The sequence below is a fragment of the Pseudophryne corroboree genome (genome assembly GCF_028390025.1).
Source record: "Pseudophryne corroboree isolate aPseCor3 chromosome 1 unlocalized genomic scaffold, aPseCor3.hap2 SUPER_1_unloc_3, whole genome shotgun sequence".
NCBI classification, from domain to species: Eukaryota; Metazoa; Chordata; class Amphibia; order Anura; family Myobatrachidae; genus Pseudophryne; species Pseudophryne corroboree.
Window position 1 is genome coordinate 888,386 of NW_026967468.1, and position 22,981 is coordinate 911,366.

The 22,981-nt window shown below is 52.6% G+C and overlaps 1 protein-coding gene across 2 annotated transcripts in view; it reads left to right on the forward strand.

Annotated features, from left to right (window-relative positions):
• Positions 1 to 22,981, forward strand: part of SLC40A1 (solute carrier family 40 member 1) — a 409,668-nt gene that overhangs the window by 361,700 nt on the left and 24,987 nt on the right. For both annotated transcript variants that reach the window (XM_063948677.1, XM_063948678.1), the window contains one exon: positions 9,019 to 9,666. In XM_063948677.1, the coding sequence (XP_063804747.1) occupies positions 9,019 to 9,666 (648 nt within the window). The remainder of the gene's footprint in view (positions 1 to 9,018; positions 9,667 to 22,981) is intronic.

Sequence of the window (22,981 nt, forward strand, 5' to 3'; positions counted from 1 at the left end):
GCTTCGCCCTGTATATACTGTACATGGAGTGCAGCTATTCTTCTGTGGTAATATCTTAGGCTTCGCCCTGTATATACTGTACATGTAGTGCAGCTATTCTTCTGTGGTAATATCTTAGGCTTCGCCCTGTATATACTGTACATGGAGTGCAGCTATTCTTCTGTGGTAATATCTCAGGCTTCGCCCTGTATATACTGTACATGGAGTGCAGCTATTCTTCTGTGGTAATATCTTAGGCTTCGCCCTGTATATACTGTACATGGAGTGCAGCTATTCTTCTGTGGTAATATCTTAGGCTTCGCCCTGTATATACAGTGCATGGAGTGCAGCTATTCTTCTGTGGTAATATCTTAGGCTGCGCCCTGTATATACAGTGCATGGAGTGCAGCTATTCTTCTGTGGTAATATCTTAGGCTTCGTCCTGTATATACAGTGCATGTAGTGCAGCTGTTCTTCTGTGGTAATATCTTAGGCTTCGCCCTGTATATACTGTACATGTAGTGCAGCTATTCTTCTGTGGTAATATCTTAGGCTTCGCCCTGTATATACAGTGTATGGAGTGCAGCTATTCTTCTGTGGTAATATCTTAGGCTTCGCCCTGTATATACTGTACATGGAGTGCAGCTATTCTTCTGTGGTAATATCTTAGGCGTCGCCCTGTATATACAGTGCATGGAGTGCAGCTATTCTTCTGTGGTAATATCTTAGGCTTCGTCCTGTATATACAGTGCATGGAGTGCAGCTATTCTTCTGTGGTAATATCTCAGGCTTCGCCCTGTATATAATGCAGGGAGTGCAGCTATTCTTCTGTGGTAATATCTTAGGCTTCGCCCTGTATGTACAGTGCATGGAGTGCAGCTATTCTTCTGTGGTAATATCTTAGGCTTCGCCCTGTATATACTGTACATGGAGTGCAGCTATTCTTCTGTGGTAATATCTCAGGCTTCGCCCTGTATATACTGTACATGGAGTGCAGCTATTCTTCTGTGGTAATATCTTAGGCTTCGTCCTGTATATACAGTGCATGGAGTGCAGCTATTCTTCTGTGGTAATATATTAGGCTTCGCCCTGTATATACTGTACATGTAGTGCAGCTATTCTTCTGTGGTAATATCTCAGGCTGCGCCCTGTATATACAGTGCATGGAGTGCAGCTATTCTTCTGTGGTAATATCTTAGGCTTCGTCCTGTATATACTGTACAAGGAGTGCAGCTATTCTTCTGTGGTAATATCTTAGGCTTTGTCCTGTATATACAGTGCATGTAGTGCAGCTGTTCTTCTGTGGTAATATCTTAGGCTTCGCCCTGTATATACTGTACATGGAGTGCAGCTATTCTTCTGTGGTAATATCTTAGGCTTTGTCCTGTATATACAGTGCATGTAGTGCAGCTGTTCTTCTGTGGTAATATCTTAGGCTTCGCCCTGTATATACTGTACATGTAGTGCAGCTATTCTTCTGAGGTAATATCTCAGGCTGCGCCCTGTATATACAGTGCATGTAGTGCAGTTATTCTTCTTTGGTAATATCTTAGGCTTCACCCTGTATATACAGTGCATGGAGTGCAGCTATTCTTCTGTGGTAATATCTTAGGCTTCGCCCTGTATATACTGTACATGGAGTGCAGCTATTCTTCTGTGGTAATATCTTAGGCTTCGCCCTGTATATACTGTACATGGGCCCTCATTCCGAGTCGTTCGCTCGGTAATTTTCATCGCATCGCAGTGAAATTCCGCTTAGTACGCATGCGCAATATTCGCACTGCGACTGCGCCAAGTAATTTTACAATGAAGATAGTATTTTTACTCACGGCTTTTTCTTCGCTCCGGCGAACGTAGTGTGATTGACAGGAAATGGGTGTTACTGGGCGGAAACACGGCGTTTTAGGGGCGTGTGGATAAAAACGCTACCGTTTCCGGAAAAAACGCAGGAGTGGCCGGAGAAACGGGGGAGTGTCTGGGCGAACGCTGGGTGTGTTTATGACGTCAAACCAGGAACGACAAGCACTGAACTGATCGCAGATGCCGAGTAAGTCTGAAGCTACTCTGAAACTGCTAAGTAGTTTGTAATCGCAATATTGCGAATACATCGGTCGCAATTTTAAGAAGCTAAGATACACTCCCAGTAGGCGTAGGCTTAGCGTGAGCAACTCTGCTAAATTCGCCTTGCGAGCGATCAACTCGGAATGAGGGCCATGGAGTGCAGCTATTCTTCTGTGGTAATATCTTAGGCTTCGCCCTGTATATACAGTGCATGGAGTGCAGCTATTCTTCTGTGGTAATATCTTAGGCTTCGCCCTGTATAAACTGTACATGGAGTGCAGCTATTCTTCTGTGGTAATATCTTAGGCTTCGTCCTGTATATACAGTGCATGGAGTGCAGCTATTATTCTGTGGTAATATCTTAGGCTTCGCCCTGTATATACTGTACATGTAGTGCAGCTATTCTTCTGAGGTAATATCTCAGGCTGCGCCCTGTATATACAGTGCATGTAGTGCAGTTTTTCTTCTGTGGTAATATCTTAGGCTTCGCCCTGTATATACAGTGCATGGAGTGCAGCTATTCTTCTGTGGTAATATCTTAGGCTTCGCCCTGTATATACTGTACATGGAGTGCAGCTATTCTTCTGTGGTAATATCTTAGGCTTCGCCCTGTATATACTGTACATGGAGTGCAGCTATTCTTCTGTGGTAATATCTTAGGCTTCGCCCTGTATATACTGTACATGGAGTGCAGCTATTCTTCTGTGGTAATATCTTAGGCTTCGCCCTGTATATACAGTGCAGTTATTCTTCTGTGGCACTTTAAGAATTTGAGAGTGTGGGCTGGCTCCTCCCTCTATGCCCCTCCTACCAGACTCAGTTTAGAAAATGTGCCCGGAGGAGCTGGTCACAGCTAGGGGAGCTCCATGGGAGTTTTTCTGTTTTTTGTGTGTTTTTTTTAGAGAATAGCTGCACTCCATGCAACAGCCTCCCTGCTTGGAAGGGACTAAGGTGGGGGGAGTAGTGTCCACCCAGAGGGGTCTGAGCCACTGTCTCCGCTGACAGCACACTGAGCTCCTGAGGGGACTGATCGTTCCCCGCCACAAGGGATCGCTCACTCCCACAGCATGCCGCCACCCCCTTACAGAGCCAGAAGATCAGTGGCGAGTGAGTCACCGACCCCCCCTAGCAAGCGGGGAGCCGGTGTAAAGATGGCGGCTACAGGGTCTGACACGGCAAACGGTCATGGGGATATGCGACATCTCGTGCAAAAGGGGTGCAGTTGATGATTGAGGCCATTAGAGATGTGTTGAATATTGCTGACACAACACCTGAGCAGGTTGAGGAGGCTTACTTCACTGACAATAAGAAAGCCTCGCTAACCTTCCCTGCGTCTGAAGAATTAAACGCTATCATTGAAAAATCATGGGAAAATCCGGAGAAAATTCCAGATCCCCAGAAAGGGTCTGATTGCTTTTCCCTTCCCTGAGGAGGATAGAAAGAAATGGGAGACCCCACCCATAGTTGACGCATCTGTTTCTAGACTGTCAAAGAAGGTAGTTTTGCCTGTCCCAGGATCTACCGCGTTAAAAGAATCGGCTGATCGCAAAATTGATACTAAGCTCAAATCCATATACACGGCTTCAGGGGCGATATTACGACCTACTATTGCCTGTGCATAGATTGCTAAAGCTATAGTGAAGTGGTCAGGCTCGTTACTTGAGGATTCGGATACAATGGATAAAAGTGACGTTGAATTGTTTTTTACGTAACATACAGGATTCTGCAGGATTTATGGTGGAATCCATGAAAGACCTGGGTTCGATTGCTGCAGGGATATCTTCCATGTCTGTCTCGGCTCGCAGGGGCTTTGGCTATGCTAATGGTCTGCCGACGTGGAATCCAGGAGAGGTGTGGAGAACCTACCCTACACAGGTCAGGCTCTATTTGTGGAGGCTTTGGATGTGTGGATTTCCACAGCAACCGCGGGTAAGTCATCTTTTATTACCTCAGCCGCGCCAGCTTCGAAGAAACCTTTTTCTTCATCTTACTCGCAGTCTTTTCAGACAGCTAAAACAAAGAGGACCAAGCCTTCTAACACCTTCTTTAGAGGAGGTCGGGCAAAATCCAAAAAACCAGCTACTGCAGGCTCCCAAGAACAGAAGCCTACTTCTGGTACATCAAAATCCTCAGCATGACGGTGGACCGCACAGCCTGGAGGACGGGCCGTTGGGGGCGAGGCTTAGACATTTCAGTCACGTCTGGGGGTTGTCCGTTCTGATACCTGGGTACAGGATATTGTGTCCCAGGGGTACAGACTGGAGTTTCAAGAACTCCCGCCTCACCGGTTAGATTTGGGTGGGGTGAGTTCAATCTGCAATCTAAATTGCAGTGTAAAAATAAAGCAGCCAGTATTTACCCTGCACAGAAACAAAATAACCCACCCAAATCTAACTCTCTCTGCACATGTTATATCTGCCCCCCCTGTAGTGCACATGGTTTTGCCCAACTGCAAAAAAAAATCCTGCTGCGATCAACTTGGAATTACCCCCATTATTAGAACCTTTCCGTGGTACCGAAACTGAATGGTTCGGTCAGGCCAATTTTGAACTTAAAATTGCTAAACCCCTTTCTTAGGGAAGTAAAATTCAAAAATGGAGTCTCTGAGAGCGGTGATCTCAGGCCTGGAGGAGGGGGAGTTCCTGGTGTCCCTGGATATCAAGGACCTCCACATTCCAAGAACCACATTCCAAGTACCTCCACATTCCAAGTACCACATTCCAAGGACCTCCACATTCCAAGTACCTCCACATTCCAAGTACCACATTCCAAGTACCTCCACATTCCAAGTACCACATTCCAAGTACCTCCACATTCCAAGTACCACATTCCAAGTACCTCCACATTCCAAGTACCACATTCCAAGTACCTCCACATTCCAAGTACCACATTCCAAGGACCTCCACATTCCAAGTACCTCCACATTCCAAGTACCTCCACATTCCGATTTGGCCACCGCATCAGGCTTATCTCTGATTCGCACTGTTAGACAGTCTCTTTCAGTTCCAGGCACTGCCATTCGGCCTCTCCACAGCACCGAGGGTGTTCGCCAAGGTAATGGCAGAGATGATGGTTCTCCTCTGCCGACAGGGGGTGAACATAATCCCAAATCTGGATGATCTGCTGATAAAGGCATCGTCCAGGGAGACGTTATTGCAGTCCATTGTTCTCACGACTTATCTGTTCAGGGAACACGGTTGGATCCTGAACCTTACAAAATCACATTTAGAGCTGACAAGGAGATTGTCCTTTCTGGGAATGATCCTCGACACAGAAGTGCAAAGGGTGCTTCTGCCGGAGGAGAAAGCGTTGGTGATTCAAAAAATGGTCCGGGACGTCCTGAAGCCAGCCCAGGTATCAGTTCATCAGCGCATTCGCCTTCTGGGGAAGACGGTTGCCTCTTATGAGGCTCTACAGTACAGAAGGTTTCATGCTCGGTCCTTCCAGCTGGATCTCCTGGACAAGTGGTCGGGATCTCATCTACACATGCACCAGAGGATACGTCTGTCGCCAAAGTCAAGGATTTCACGCCTATGGTGGCTGCAGTTACCTCACCTTCTGGAGGGACGCAGGTTCGGGATTAAGGACTGGATCCTCCTAACCACGGATGCAAGTCTCCGGGGCTGGGGCGCTGTCACTGAAGGGGAAACCTTCCAAGGCAGGTGGTCAAGCCTGGAATCCAGTCTTTCAATAAACATTCTGGAACTAAGAGCCGTCTACAATGGTCTTCTCCTCCAAGCGGCTCATCTTCTGCGAGACCGAGCCATTCAAGTGCAGTCGGACAATGTAACGACGGTGGCCTACATCAACGACAGGGCAGAACGAAGAGCAGAGCTTGTTTGTCAGAGGTAACAAAAATCATCCTCTGGGCAGAAAAACACGCTTTGGCGCTGTCAGCAATCTTCATTCCGGGAGTGGACAACTGGGAAGCGGACTACCTCAGCAGAAACGACCTCCATCCATTAGAATGTTGCCTCCATCCGGAGGTTTTCACGGAGGTGACAGATCTTTGGGGTGTACCTCAAATTGACATGATGGCCTCTCATCTCAACAAGAAGCTTCGAAGGTATTGTTCCAGGTCAAGAGACCCGCAAGCTGTAGCGGTGGACGCCCTGGTGACTCCGTGGGTGTTCCAGTCATTGTACGTGTTTCCTCCGCTTCCACTCATTCCAAGAGTTCTAAAACTCATACGGAGAACAGGAGTTCTGGCAATCCTCATTGCTCCAGACTAGCCAAGAAGGGCTTGGTATGCAGATCTTCTGGGTCTTCTGCTGGAAGATCCGAGGCCTCTTCCTCTTCGGGAGGACCTGTTACAACAGGGGCCGTTCGCTTATCAAGACTTACCATGGCTACGTTTGACGGCATGGAAGTTGAACGCCAGATATTAGATCGGAAGGGTATTCCGAATAAGGTTATCCCTACCCTGATACACGCTATGAAAGGAGTAACATCTAAACATTACCATCATATTTGGAAAAAGTGTGTCTCTTGGTGTGAATCCAAGAAGTTTCCTACGGTGGAGTTTCTACTGGGACGGTTTCTCCTCTTCCTGCAAGCAGATGTTGATATGGGCCTGAGGTTGGGATCCGTAAAGGTCCAGATTTCGGCCTTGTCCATTTTCTTCAAGAAACAACTGGCTTCCCTCTCTGAGGTTCAGACTTTCTTGAAAGGGGTTCTGCACATCCATCCTCCCTTTGTGCCACCTACGGCACCCTGGGATCTTAACGTGGTGTTAAAGTTCCTCCAATCGGATTGGTTTGAACCTCTACCGGAGGTTGAGCTCAAGTTTCTCACATGGAAGGCTGTCGTGTTTTTGGCCTTAGCTTCTGCTCGATGTGTGTCGGAGTTGGGGGCTTTGTCTTGTAAAAGCCCCTACTTGATCTTCCATGAAGATAGAGCTGAGCTTCGGACACGTCAGCAGTTCCTTCCAAAGGTTGTGTCGGCTTTTCATATCAACCAACCTATTGCGGTGCCAGTAGCTACTGACTCATCAATTCCATCAAAGTCCTTGGATGTTGTGAGGGCTCTGAAGATCTATGTGAAGAGGACTGCTCATCACAGAAAATCCGACACTCTGTTTGTCCTGTATGATCCCAAAAACAATTGGGTGTCCTGCTTCTAAGCAGACGATCTCTTGCTGGATCAGGTTCACTATCCAGCATGCGTATTCTACGGCAGGATTGCTGTGTCCATAATCTGTTGAGGCCCACTCTACTCGTAAGGTGGGTTCTTCCTGGACGGCTGCCCGAGGTGTCTCGGCTTTACAGCTTTGCCGAGCGGCTACTTGGTCAGGGTTGAACACGTTTGCTAAGTTCTACAAGTTTGATACTTTGGCCCCTGATGACCTGAAGTTCAGTCAATCAGTTCTGCAGGAGCCTCTGCGCTCTCCCTCCCGTTCTGGGAGCTTTGGAACATCCCCATGGTACTAATGTGGACCCCAGCAACCTCTAGGACGTAAGAGAAAATAGGATTTTAAGTACCTACCGGTAAATCCTTTTCTCGTAGTCCGTAGAGGATGCTGGGTGCCCGCCCAGTGCTTCGTTATCCTGCAGTTGTTACTTGGTTCAGTACGTCCTTGTTCTTAGTTAAGTGCTGTGTTGTTACTTGGTAAGTAATGTTTCGGCTGTTGCTGAGTTTCAGGCTGGTTAGCTTGATGTGCCTTGTATGTGTGAGCTGGTGTGACTCTCACCACTATCTGTGTAATCCTTCTCTAGAAGTTGTCCGTCTCCTCGGGCACAGTTTCTAAACTGAGTCTGGTAGGAGGGGCATAGAGGGAGGAGCCAACCCACACTCTCAAATTCTTAAAGTGCCAATGGCTCCTGGTGGACCCATCTATACCCCATGGTAGTAATGTGGACCCCAGGATCCTCAACGGACTACGAGAAAAGGATTTACCGGTAGGTAATTTAAAATCCAATTTTTTTACAAGTGATCAGTTTGTGTGTCCATCGGACACACAGAGCTGATCACACTGCCGGGTCCCTGCGAGGCAGCAGAGAAAGCTGTGCAAAAGGCAGCGTATCGCAGTGCTGCCCTGTGATTTCACTAGCCTGAGCTGACGTTATTATCACAGGGCTCACTGCGGTTTTTATTCACATTTCTTTTTTTTATAGTAAACTCGGCCCAGATCGCATTTCCCATTATAAGTATGGGGAAAGTGATGTGGATTACCATACCATACCATACCATGAAGCTGCGCCCGCCGGGTAAAGCGCTGGCTGACCTGCTGGCATGCTCCCAGTCCTTCTGTCTCCATGAATAGACGCTGTGTGCACATTCACCACTGTTCTACTAAGCAGGGCAGCGAGAGCTGGAGCCTCCCAACTGCCCCTCCCCCATCGCAGGACACTGCTGCCCGGGGGCGGGACAGTGGGATATCCAAAAAAAGGGACTATCCTGCGAAAATCGGGACATTTGGGAGGTATGGGTTACTACAATAAAGAGAATTAAAGGGTTTTGGGTCGTTTTTCATGAAAACTGCTCCAAATGCCCTTCAATACATTTACGTGATACTAAAATAACGTGAAAACAGAAAATCCCCTTTTTCACATTGTAATAATGTTAATAGATAGCCCCTAATTCTGGTTATTGTCTCATTAACAATCTGTATGGATTTTTACAGGATGTACTGTTGTTAGTGTTTAGTTACTTATATTGTCTATATGTTACCACCGCCGGTTGCCCGTGGCAATAACAATGCTGTTGCTGGAAGAGTGGAAAATAGCTGTACTGCTGATTGGCTGTAAGGTGTTCTAGCCAAACCCTCTTCATCTTATGCAAATGGCTGTTTTCCTGTTATGAGAAATGAATCCGATCTGTGCCCTTACCCATGTGATGCCCCTAAGATGCCACACGTTATAAAATGACCTGAATTTGGTGTAAAGTGAGTCCCTAGAAGATGAGTGTGATTGTTTCATAGGATCAGTTTCATCTGTTGCTTCATTGTTTGATTTCTATCTATCTCTGTGTTTTGTCCAGTAATAGATGCTGAAAAACCCACGGAAGACCTACATCTCATGGGGGAGAACGCTGTAGGAACAGTGGAACTTCCTAAAGACCCCAGCTGCAGTGAAAAGATAGCTGAGCCCTTCCGCACCTTCCGAGATGGGTGGGTTGCATACTACAACCAGTCAGTGTTTTGGGCTGGCATGGGTCTGGCATTCCTCTACATGACTGTCCTTGGCTTTGACTGCATTACCACTGGCTATGCCTACGCACAAGGTTTGAGTGGCTCTGTCCTCAGCATCCTCATGGGTGCATCTGCTATATCCGGAATCATGGGAACAGTGGCCTTCACCTGGCTAAGACGAAGATGTGGTTTAATTCGTACTGGATTTATCTCTGGACTAGCTCAGCTCATCAGTCTTGTCCTTTGTGTGGTCTCAGTCTTTATGCCTGGAAGTCCGCTGGATCTTACAGTTTCTCCATTTCAAGATATTGGTACTCACTTAATTCAAGGGGATACCCCACCCACAATTTCTCCAGTTGGTGGTCTTCAGGAGTTCTTCACAACCAACGCACAGAACCTATTGAGTAACTCCAGCTCAATAATCAATGATCATGATGTCTCACCACCCTTGATCTCCATCAGTTTACTGTTTGCTGGAGTCATTGCAGCCAGAGTTGGTAAGTGAAATTGAACATATTCGTGATTCCATGTTGTTACTTTCAAACTGGGTTTACTACACATTTATCAGTGACAATGGGCCGTGACAGCAAAAAATACACAGACTTATATAGATTATACGAGCCAACAGCAGTTATGTCAGAAGATATAAAATATATACAGATCTTAATCAGTTGTATTTAGGGATAGGTTTCAGTGACAATATCTGAGGAGCCCCATTCAACCCTAACCCTAACCCTAGACATCCAGTAAGAAAAAGACTCAATAATTCAGCATAGTCCCAAGTGAGACGGAAGCCATCACTCAGCATGGTCCCAAGTGAGACATGCACCATCACTCAGCATGGTCCCAAGTGAGACATGCACCATCACTCAGCATGGTCCCAAGTGAGACATGCGCCATCACTCAGCATGGTCCCAAGTAAGACAGGCGCCATCACTCAGCATGGTCCCAAGTGAGACAGGCGCCATCACTCAGCATGGTCCTAAGTGAGACATGCGCCTTCACTCAGCATGGTCCCAAGTGAGACAGGCGCCATCACTCAGCATGGTCCCAAGTAAGACGGGCGCCATCACTCAGCATGGTCCCAAGTGAGACAGACGCCATCACTCAGCATGGTCCCAAGTGAGACATGCACCATCACTCAGCATGGTCCCAAGTGAGACAGGCGCCATCACTCAGCATGGTCCCAAGTGAGACAGGCGCCATCTCTCAGCATGGTCCCAAGTGAGACATGTGCCATCACTCAGCATGGTCCCAAGTAAGACGGGCGCCATCACTCAGCATGGTCCCAAGTGAGACATGCGCCATCACTCAGCATGGTCCCAAGTGAGCCATGCACCATCACTCAGCATGGTCCTAAGTGAGATGGGCACCATCACTCAGCATGATCCCAAGTGAGATGGGCGCCATCACTCAGCATGGTCCCAAATGAGACATGCGCCATCACTCAGCATGGTCCCAAGTGAGACATGCACCATCACTCAGCATGGTCCCAAGTGAGACGGGCGCCATCACTCAGCATGGTCCCAAGTGAGACATGCACCATCACTCAGCATGATCCCAAGTGAGATGGACACCATCACTCAGCATTGTCCCAAGTGAGACGGGCGCCATCACTCAGCATGGTCCCAAGTGAGACGGGCGCCATCACTCAGCATGGTCCCAAGTGAGACATGCGCCATCACTCAGCATGGTCCCAAGTGAGATGGGCGCCATCACTCAGCATGGTCCCAAGTGAGACATGCATCATCACTCAGCATGGTCCCAAGTGACACAGGCGCCATCACTAAGCATAGTCCCAAGTGAGACGGAAGCCATCACTCAGCATGGTCCCAAGTGAGACATGCGTCATCACTCAGCATGGTCCCAAGTGAGACAGGCGCCATCACTCAGCATGGTCCCAAGTGAGACATGCACCATCACTCAGCATGATCCCAAGTGAGATGGACACCATCACTCAGCATTGTCCCAAGTGAGATGGACACCATTACTCAGCATTGTCCCAAGTGAGATGGGCGCCATCACTTAGCGTGGTCCCAAGTGAGACATGCGCCATCACTCAGCATAGTCCCAAGTGAGACATGCGCCATCACTCAGCATGGTCCCAAGTGAGACAGGCGCCATCACTCAGCATGGTCCCAAGTGAGACATGCGCCATCACTCATCATGATCCCAAGTGAGATGGACACCATCACTCAGCATTGTCCCAAGTGAGACATGCACCATCACTCAGCATGGTCCCAAGTGAGACATGCACCATCACTCAGCATTGTCCCAAGTGAGACATGCGCCATCACTCAGCATGGTCCCAAGTGAGACATTCGCCATCACTCAGCATGGTCCCAAGTGAGACATGCGCCATCACTCAGCATGGTCCCAAGTGAGACATGCGCCATCACTCAGCATGGTCCCAAGTGAGACATGCACCATCACTCAGCATGGTCCCAAGTGAGACATGCACCATCACTCAGCATGGTCCCAAGTGAGACATGCACCATCACTCAGCATGGTCCCAAGTGAGACATGCACCATCACTCAGCATGATCCAAATTGAGATGGGCGCCATCACCCAGCATGGTCCCAAGTGAGACATGCACCATCACTCAGCATGATCCCAAGTGAGATTGGTGCCATCACTCAGCATGGTTCCAAGTGAGATGGGCGCCATCACCCAGCATGGTCCCAAGTGAGACATGCGCCATCACTCAGCATGGTCCCAAGTGAGACATGCGCCATCACTCAGCATGGTACCAAGTGAGACAGGCGCCATCACTCAGCATGGTCCCAAGTGAGATTGGTGCCATCACTCAGCATGGTCCCAAGTGAGACAGACGCCATCACTCAGCATGGTCCCAAGTGAGACATGCACCATCACTCAGCATGGTCCCAAGTGAGACAGGCGCCATCACTTAGCATGGTCCCAAGTGAGACATGCACCATCACTCAGCATGGTCCTAAGTGAGATGGGCACCATCACTCAGCATGATCCCAAGTGAGATGGGCGCCATCACTCAGCATGGTCCCAAATGAGACATGCGCCATCACTCAGCATGGTCCCAAGTGAGACATGCACCATCACTCAGCATGGTCCCAAGTGAGACGGGCGCCATCACTCAGCATGGTCCCAAGTGAGACATGCACCATCACTCAGCATGGTCCCAAGTGAGATGGGCGCCATCACTCAGCATGGTCCCAAGTGAGACATGCATCATCACTCAGCATGGTCCCAAGTGACACAGGCGCCATCACTAAGCATAGTCCCAAGTGAGACAGAAGCCATCACTCAGCATGGTCCCAAGTGAGACATGCGTCATCACTCAGCATGGTCCCAAGTGAGACAGGCGCCATCACTCAGCATGGTCCCAAGTGAGACATGCACCATCACTCAGCATGATCCCAAGTGAGATGGACACCATCACTCAGCATTGTCCCAAGTGAGATGGACACCATCACTCAGCATTGTCCCAAGTGAGATGGGCGCCATCACTTAGCGTGGTCCCAAGTGAGACATGCGCCATCACTCAGCATGGTCCCAAGTGAGACATGCGCCATCACTCAGCATGGTCCCAAGTGAGACAGGCGCCATCACTCAGCATGGTCCCAAGTGAGACATGCGCCATCACTCATCATGATCCCAAGTGAGATGGACACCATCACTCAGCATTGTCCCAAGTGAGACATGCACCATCACTCAGCATGGTCCCAAGTGAGACATGCACCATCACTCAGCATTGTCCCAAGTGAGACATGCGCCATCACTCAGCATGGTCCCAAGTGAGACATGCGCCATCACTCAGCATGGTCCCAAGTGAGACATGCGCCATCACTCATCATGGTCCCAAGTGAGACATGCGCCATCACTCAGCATGGTCCCAAGTGAGACATGCACCATCACTCAGCATGGTCCCAAGTGAGACATGCACCATCACTCAGCATGGTCCCAAGTGAGACATGTACCATCACTCAGCATGGTCCCAAGTGAAACATGCACCATCACTCAGCATGATCCCAATTGAGATGGGCGCCATCACCCAGCATGGTCCCAAGTGAGACATGCACCATCACTCAGCATGATACCAAGTGAGATTGGTGCCATCACTCAGCATGGTTCCAAGTAAGATGGGCGCCATCACCCAGCATGGTCCCAAGTGAGACATGCGCCATCACTCAGCATGGTCCCAAGTGAGACATGCGCCATCACTCAGCATGGTACCAAGTGAGACATGCGCCATCACTCAGCATGGTCCCAAGTGAGATTGGTGCCATCACTCAGCATGGTCCCAAGTGAGACAGGCGCCATCACTTAGCATGGTCCCAAGTGAGACGGGCGCCATCACTCAGCATGGTCCCAAGTGAGACATGCACCATAACTCAACATGGTCCCAAGTGAGACATACGCCATCACTCAGCATGGTCCCAAGTGAGACAGGCGCCATCACTCAGCATGGTACCAAGTGAGACAGGCGGCATCACTCAGCATGGTACCAAGTGAGATGGGCGCCATCACCCAGCATGGTCCCAAGTGAGACGGGCGCCATCACTCAGCATGGTCCCAAGTAAGATGGGTGCCATCACTCAGCATGGTCCCAAGTGAGACATGCGCCTTCACTCAGCATGGTACCAAGTGAGACATGTGCCATCACTCAGCATGGTCCCAAGTAAGACAGGCGCCATCTCTCAGCATGGTCTCAAGTGAAACATGCGCCATCACACCGCATGGTCCCAAGTGAGACAGGCGCCATCACTCAGCATGGTCCCAAGTGAGACATGCACCATCACTTAGCATGGTCCCAAGTGAGACATGCGCCTTCACTCAGCATTGTCCCAAGTGAGACATGTGCCATCACTCAGCATGGTCCCAAGTGAGACAGGCGCAATCACTCAGTATGGTCCCAAGTGAGACATGCACCATAACTTAGCATGGTCCCAATTGAGACATGCACCATCACTCAGCATGGTCCCAAGTGAGACGGACACCATCACTCAGTATGGTCCCAAGTGAGACATGCACCATCACTCAGCATGGTCCCAAGTGAGATGGGTGCCATCACTCAGCATGGTCCCAAGTGAGACATGCACCATCACTCAGCATGGTCCCAAGTGAGACATGCGCCTTCACTCAGCATGGTACCAAGTGAGACATGCGCCATCACTCAGCATGGTCCCAAGTGAGACATGCGCCATCACTCAGCATGGTCCCAAGTGAGATGGGTGCCATCACTCAGCATGGTCCCAAGTGAGACTGGTGCCATCACTCAGCATGGTCCCAAGTGAGATGGGTGCCATCACTCAGCATGGTCCCAAGTGAGACATGCATCATCACTCAGCATGGTCCCAAGTGAGACATGCATCATCACTCAGCATGGTCCCAAGTGAGACATGCACCATGACTCAGCATGGTCCCAAGTGAAACATGCACCATCACTCAGCATGGTCCCAAGTGAGACATGCATCATCACTCAGCATGGTCCCAAGTGAGACATGCACCATCACTCAGCATGGTCCCAAGTGAGACATGCACCATCACTCAGCATGGTCCTAAGTTAAACATGCACCATCACTCAGCATGGTCCCAAGTGAGACATGCACCATCACTCAGCATGGTCCCAAGTTAGACGGGCACCATCACTCAGCATTGTCCCAAGTGAGATGGGCGCCATCACTTAGCATGGTCCCAAGTGAGACATGCACCATCACTCAGTATTGTCCCAAGTGAGATGGACACCATCACTCAGCATTGTCCCAAGTGAGATGGGCGCCATCACTTAGCATGGTCCCAAGTGAGACATGCGCCATCACTCAGCATGGTCCCAAGTGAGATGGGCACCTTCACTCAGCATGGTTCCAAGTGAGATGGGCGCCATCACTCAGCATGGTCCCAAGTGACACGGGCACTGTGGCCGGAGAGCCCCAGCCACGAGGCAAATGGCCGCCGCAGCACTGAAGGGGTTAATCCCTAGTGCCCGGCGCCATTTGTTAAGGACAAAGGGGCGCTTGGCGCCAAATTTGAATTGTGGTGGGCGCTAGGCGCCGTGTTTATAACAATGTATGAAAATGTATTTTTAAACTGTGCCGTGGTCCCGGACCCCTCCGGAGACCACGGCAGTGAGGACAGCTCCCCGGCGCGCTCAGCAGAGTGTGCGCGCCGGGGGAGAGGAGGCAGCCGCTGACCGCCGGAGTCCGGGAGCTCCGCTCCCGGCAGCGGTCAGTGTAGCCCCGGGCGCACTGGAGTGTGCGCGCCGGGGAGAAGGGTGAGCGCTGCGGCTGGGAGCTCGGCTCCCGCTGCAGTGCTCTATGTGAGAGCCGCCGCTGGGGGCCGGGAGCTCTGCTCCCAGCGCCTCAGCACAGCACGGGTGGCCAGCCGCAGCAGCCGGGACGGACGTCCCGGGCTGCTAGCCGGCGAGGGGGGTGCGCTGCAGCCCGGCTCCCCGCCGGACGCTGCAGCGAGGTCACAAGACAGGCGCCGCTCAGGGGGGACCGGGCTAGCCGGCTCCCTAGCGGCGTGGGCACATTAGGCGGGCCAGCAGGATGGTGAGCGCTGGGGTCCGGGAGCTACGCTCCCGGCGCCTCAGCGCTGAAACAAGCCAGGGTCACGGCGGCCGGGACAAGTGTCCCGGTCCGCCGGACTTCGGTACAGGGGGGTGCGCCGCTGCGTGCGGCGAGGCCACTGATTAGTGCCTCCCTGGGGGGACAGGGAGAGCCAGCTCCCTGGAACCCCAGAGGCAGAAAAGCAGGCTGGAGGATGGGGGAAGCCAGCCCCATACCTCCAGCACACAGAGAGCCCTCGCAGCCAGGCTGCAGGGCTAGGGAAGGCACTGCAGTGCCTGAGTATGTAGAGTCTGTGCAGGGCACAGGCTCAGGGTATATTTAAAGAGAAATGTACAGTGTGATTTAAAAATGTAATGTATTTAAAGATAAAATGCACTTACTTGATTGTGTGTCCCAGGAGGGGGGAATCCATAGCTGTGCAGGCTGATGGATTCTCCCAGACCTTTTCCCTAAAAACGGAATGCATTCCCATCCAGCCTCACAGTTCCAATGGGGACAGGGAGAAAGAGAAGCAGCTTAGCCATAAAACAAGCTGAGTGGTTTCTTGGAGCTCCATGGAGATCAGCCGTAGTGGACCAGAGACCTGGACCGGGGAGCCAGGCTGCCCAGCTCTGGAGCCCAAATCCAGGCTGCAGGCAGTGAGAAGGGGTCCCGGGCAGGTTTCTGGAAGTCAGTTTAGGAGGGAAAACTTCCCCCCAGCCAGACTGAACGGCACCGTGGGAGTAGCCTGCTCTCCCAGATGGGAGAGACAAAGGAGACCGGCCACTCCCCACTGTCCATTGGGGACAATGTTAGGTGTGCATGAGTCCAGAGCATGCACAGCTCATGGGTAAACATTGATTGGTTGTACACCACAGGGCGGGCTTACCCCCTGTGGTAGAGGGTCTTGGAGAGGGATAAAAGGAGGGCAGTTGGCCCATAGGATTGTGTATTGTAACATCTTCTTCTGCTGAAACATCTTATTTGTATGCTGTTGCCCCTAGCAATAGGGAGGAGCCTTTTTCAAGGTTTTTGAGCAATAAAACACCTTTGCCTCAAGAAGACTGCTTCATCTTGTGACCAACAGGGGTAGGCCAAACCTAGCCCCGTTCTCCGGCTGTCCAGGGAAGCACCTGACGTCTCCAAGCTCCGCCTTCTGCCAGCTACCGGTAGAGGCCTAGCAAGTGGCTAGTGGGGATTCGTCAACACCACACAGGTGTGGTAAAGCAGTGCGTCGGCACATACAGAGCAGAACCGTGGTTCCAAACGCCACGGCAGGTTAGGAGTTTGGTGGTGGCAGCGAGAACCCGCCCACAGCGCAGTGGGTGGAGTCAGTAACAGGCGGTTACTGACAGTAAGCGGGAATCCCCTATGTGGTCAGGCCTCGTGCGGCTTGACCTTCCATTCTGTGCGCAGTCGACGGGACGCGGCAAGCGGCGAGTGCTTCCGTGCGGTTCCGTCCTGTCACAGAAATTGGTGGCATAGTGGTGGGATAATCCCAGGCGGCTTTTCATCACCCGATTGGAGAAGCCGAGTTACTCAGGAGAGGAGTAACTGCAGCGCAGGAGGACGCACAAGATGGCGGAATTCAGCGGAATGTCCAAGGAGGATCTGGAGATCGTATGCCAGGGGAAGGGTGTGGATATCCCTTCCAACGCATCCAGGAGCGTCATGCAGGCGGCGCTCAGGAGCTGGGAGGAGTCTCATCGGGCGGAGGTGGAAAGCACTGACGGCGTCAGCATCGCAGAGGACGGCCCAACAGTGGACCTTCGTGAGGAACCGGTGAGAACCACAAGCCCCGCCCTCTCTTACAGCAGCAATGTTTCCCAGCAATCCCTAGCAGGGCCAGGATCCCAACGTCCCAGGGGGGGCGACCCGGATACCCTAGCAGATCGGCTAGCGGAATTGGGGGAAAGGGCAACGGAGCAAGAACGCATGCTTGTCATTCGGATGTGGCATGCGGAGCGGGCATCACAGGCCGTGGTACCCCGGGAGCCGTTGTCAGCTGTTGTACACAGATCAGGACGAGTTCAGTTTGCCAAGTTTGCAGACAGTGATGGGGACATTGATGGACATTTGCAAGTCTTTGAGAGGACTTGTAAACTACATGATCTACCCAAGTCAGAGTGGGTGAGACACCTTGTGCCCACTCTGCATGGAGAGGCCTTGGAGGCCTATCGAGGAGTGGCGACGGAGGACTGTGGGAACTACGACGAAGTCGAGAAGGCCCTCCTCCAGCGATTCTTCATCACTCCGGAGTCTTACAGGAAGAAGTTCAGAGACTTGCCTAAGAATCCTAGCAGCACCCATGAGCAGTTCGCCACCCAGCTGCGGCAGTACGTGGTGAAGTGGGTGAAGGATTCGGAAGCCACTACATGGGACGCACTGATCGACCTGATCTGCAGGGAGCAGTTCTACCGCAGGTGCGCCCAAGAAGTGAAGGAGTGGGTGCTAGATCGGGAGCCACCCAGCTTAAAAATGGCTGCCCAATTAGCCGACAAATATGTGGCAATTCGGCCACGGGGCCAGAAGCGCCCAGCGAGCAGCCAGCTCCAAAAGACTGTACCACCAGGGGGACCCCCCTCTTCAACTCATCACCCCCAAAGACAAGCATCTTCCAACCCGGGTGCTCTTGGCCAGCAACCGCACCGCAGCGTCCCTGCAACTGATCAGAGATCATCGGTGCCACGACTGGAGAAGAAGTGCTACGGCTGTGGGAAAATCGGACATCTGAGGATGAACTGTCCTGCATCCCAAGCACCCCAGACTCGTGCCCCAAATCCGAGTGCTGGAGCCCGGATCGCTTGTTTGACGAGAGGAGATGAGCCTACAGAGACTGTTCCCCCTCCAGTCAGTCCGATGGAGTGTGGCGAGAGACAGGTGCACTCTGCGGAGAGAGTCACCTGCATGGCCAAACAGCCCCTACACAACATGTGGAGGCACCTGCAGCCAGTCCACGTGGGACCTCTGCAGGGAGAAGGCCTAAGAGACTCTGGGGCCTCAATCACTGTGGTGAGCCCCCACCTTATAGATCCTGCTGCAGTATTGCAGGGTCGCACTGCCACGGTCACCCTGGCAGAAGGAACAGAAAAAGCGGTTCCCATGGCAAGAGTCTACCTGGACTGGGGAGCTGGACCAGAGTTGCGAGAAGTTGCCGTCATGGATGGTCTCCCAACTGATGTGGTCCTAGGAAATGATCTGGGTGGTGGGATCGTCACTATGTTTGTTGGCGCCATTCCCCGGAGTCAAGTTCCAAAACCACCGTTGACATCAGCTACTCCAGCACAGCCCAGCCCAGAGGAAAAGAATACAGCTGCTAGACAACTGCCAGCACAGCCAACCACAGCATCAACCAGCCCAGAGGAAAAGATCACAGCGGCTAGATCAGTACATCGACCCCGCATGCCTTTTGCCTCTGGTATGCCTACGTCCCCTAGCAACGCAGAGGATGTCGGTTCCAGCTCGTGTGATCCTGTGGGGGTGCCCAATGATGTTCCTGACCCAAGTGGTTTGCCAACTCCGGCGGTGAGTATGAGAAACCACATTGACTTTTCCATGACTGACCCCTACCAGACTGACCCTAGTAGTCCCCACCTGGATCCCCCTGTAGCGTGTCCCAATTTAGGAGAAATTGAGGGCCACAGGCAGGAGTTTAGGGAGGCTCAACTCTCTGACCCATCCCCGAAAGGCATGAGGCGCCACTCTGGCAGCGGCCTTGACAGGGTTGGGGCGGGGAGGTTGACCTGGCGGGAAGGGTTAAGGTACAGGGTAGCCAGGAAAGTGGGAGGGGATAGACCAGATAGGGAATGTGTCCAACTGGTCCCCTCAGGGAAAGTTCCTGCGCAACCGGTGTCGGTTGCCAGTGAAACCCCTTTGGACAGCAACCCGGGGACAGACCGTACCCTGAAGTGCCTGACACAGAGCTTACCCTGGTCTGGAATGTCGGATGACGCCCAGACCAACTGTAAGGCTGGTGCCATGCGTTGGCAGCCGGGGCACTCCAGCGGTTGTGTTGTCTCTGGGCCTCTGCCCATAGGAGAACCCTTGCAGCAAGTTGCTGTGGACATAGCAGGTCCCCTGCCTGTGCACAGTAGATCGGGGAAGACACGCAGCCTCCCTGTAGTGGATGCCACACAGGATCCAGAGGCTGGTGGTCTGGCCGCCATCACTGTGGCACAGGTAGCGGACGAGGAGGAAGGAGTAGGCCTAAGTGACAGGGTAGGTTTCCCGAGTCATAGGTCGACAGTGGAGGATTGGAGGGCAGGTCTGACAGTTAGGGCAGACAGTTGCCAGATAGGTATGACGGAGGTGCAGTGCCTGGGGCACCATGTGGGAGGAGACAGGGGTAGGCCCAACCCAGAGGGGGTGGAGGCAACCAGAGGCTGTCCCCGTCCCACATCACCCAGACCGGTACTGACCTTAGAATCTGTAAGGCCCTACGGACATGTTGTCATTGACTTTAGTCCTGTAGTGAACCCCTTGACAGAGATGGCTAGGAAGGGCATTCCCAAGTCAGTGGACTTTGCACCCGCTTGCGAGTTGGCATTCCAGTCATTGAAGGAGGCTCGGGTACCCGCTCCAGTGCTGATGGCGCACATTCTTGACCAGGACTGTGTGTTACGAACTATTGCGCCACTGCACGGACTGGGAGCAGTACCGAGCCAGAAAGAGCCATATGGGCAGGAGCACCCTGTGGCCTGTTTGAGCAGAAGACTGCTATTGTGGGAGGTGGGGTATGCCACAGTTGGGACACCGTGGGTGGCACTTGTTTGTAACCGGCCCCCCACCGTGGTGACTTACCACCTACCTGTTAGGTGGCTGCAACCTACCTTGGGGAAATTGGACAGACTTTTGTGGTGGAGCCTTGAACTTGGACTTCAGGTGGACTATTTGAACATTGTGCACCCACGAAGAGAGGCCCACTACACTATGGATGAACTGTCTAGGCCAGAGTCTACAACCCCCAGGTAGCGTCCCCTTCACCCCAACGGACTGCGGGACCAGGACCCAAATCGTTGGGACATGGGTCCCTGGTTGACCCGCTTGAATGGGGGGGGAGGAGTGTGGCCGGAGAGCCCCAGCCACGAGGCAAATGGCCGCCGCAGCACTGAAGGGGTTAATCCCTAGTGCCCGGCGCCATTTGTTAAGGACAAAGGGGCGCTTGGCGCCAAATTTGAATTGTGGTGGGCGCTAGGCGCCGTGTTTATAACAATGTATGAAATGTATTTTTAAACTGTGCCGTGGTCCCGGACCCCTCCGGAGACCACGGCAGTGAGGACAGCTCCCCGGCGCGCTCAGCAGAGTGTGCGCGCCGGGGGAGAGGAGGCAGCCGCTGACCGCCGGAGTCCGGGAGCTCCGCTCCCGGCAGCGGTCAGTGTAGCCCCGGGCGCACTGGAGTGTGCGCGCCGGGGAGAAGGGTGAGCGCTGCGGCTGGGAGCTCGGCTCCCGCTGCAGTGCTCTATGTGAGAGCCGCCGCTGGGGGCCGGGAGCTCTGCTCCCAGCGCCTCAGCACAGCACGGGTGGCCAGCCGCAGCAGCCGGGACGGACGTCCCGGGCTGCTAGCCGGCGAGGGGGGTGCGCTGCAGCCCGGCTCCCCGCCGGACGCTGCAGCGAGGTCACAAGACAGGCGCCGCTCAGGGGGGACCGGGCTAGCCGGCTCCCTAGCGGCGTGGGCACATTAGGCGGGCCAGCAGGATGGTGAGCGCTGGGGTCCGGGAGCTACGCTCCCGGCGCCTCAGCGCTGAAACAAGCCAGGGTCACGGCGGCCGGGACAAGTGTCCCGGTCCGCCGGACTTCGGTACAGGGGGGTGCGCCGCTGCGTGCGGCGAGGCCACTGATTAGTGCCTCCCTGGGGGGACAGGGAGAGCCAGCTCCCTGGAACCCCAGAGGCAGAAAAGCAGGCTGGAGGATGGGGGAAGCCAGCCCCATACCTCCAGCACACAGAGAGCCCTCGCAGCCAGGCTGCAGGGCTAGGGAAGGCACTGCAGTGCCTGAGTATGTAGAGTCTGTGCAGGGCACAGGCTCAGGGTATATTTAAAGAGAAATGTACAGTGTGATTTAAAAATGTAATGTATTTAAAGATAAAATGCACTTACTTGATTGTGTGTCCCAGGAGGGGGGAATCCATAGCTGTGCAGGCTGATGGATTCTCCCAGACCTTTTCCCTAAAAACGGAATGCATTCCCATCCAGCCTCACAGTTCCAATGGGGACAGGGAGAAAGAGAAGCAGCTTAGCCATAAAACAAGCTGAGTGGTTTCTTGGAGCTCCATGGAGATCAGCCGTAGTGGACCAGAGACCTGGACCGGGGAGCCAGGCTGCCCAGCTCTGGAGCCCAAATCCAGGCTGCAGGCAGTGAGAAGGGGTCCCGGGCAGGTTTCTGGAAGTCAGTTTAGGAGGGAAAACTTCCCCCCAGCCAGACTGAACGGCACCGTGGGAGTAGCCTGCTCTCCCAGATGGGAGAGACAAAGGAGACCGGCCACTCCCCACTGTCCATTGGGGACAATGTTAGGTGTGCATGAGTCCAGAGCATGCACAGCTCATGGGTAAACATTGATTGGTTGTACACCACAGGGCGGGCTTACCCCCTGTGGTAGAGGGTCTTGGAGAGGGATAAAAGGAGGGCAGTTGGCCCATAGGATTGTGTATTGTAACATCTTCTTCTGCTGAAACATCTTATTTGTATGCTGTTGCCCCTAGCAATAGGGAGGAGCCTTTTTCAAGGTTTTTGAGCAATAAAACACCTTTGCCTCAAGAAGACTGCTTCATCTTGTGACCAACAGGGGTAGGCCAAACCTAGCCCCGTTCTCCGGCTGTCCAGGGAAGCACCTGACGTCTCCAAGCTCCGCCTTCTGCCAGCTACCGGTAGAGGCCTAGCAAGTGGCTAGTGGGGATTCGTCAACACCACACAGGTGTGGTAAAGCAGTGCGTCGGCACATACAGAGCAGAACCGTGGTTCCAAACGCCACGGCAGGTTAGGAGTTTGGTGGTGGCAGCGAGAACCCGCCCACAGCGCAGTGGGTGGAGTCAGTAACAGGCGGTTACTGACAGTAAGCGGGAATCCCCTATGTGGTCAGGCCTCGTGCGGCTTGACCTTCCATTCTGTGCGCAGTCGACGGGACGCGGCAAGCGGCGAGTGCTTCCGTGCGGTTCCGTCCTGTCACAGGCACCATCACTCAGCATGGTCCCAAGTGAGACGGGCACCACCACTCAGCATGGTCCCAAGTGAGACGGGCGCCATCACTCAGCATTGTACCAAGTGAGATGGACACCATCACTCAGCATT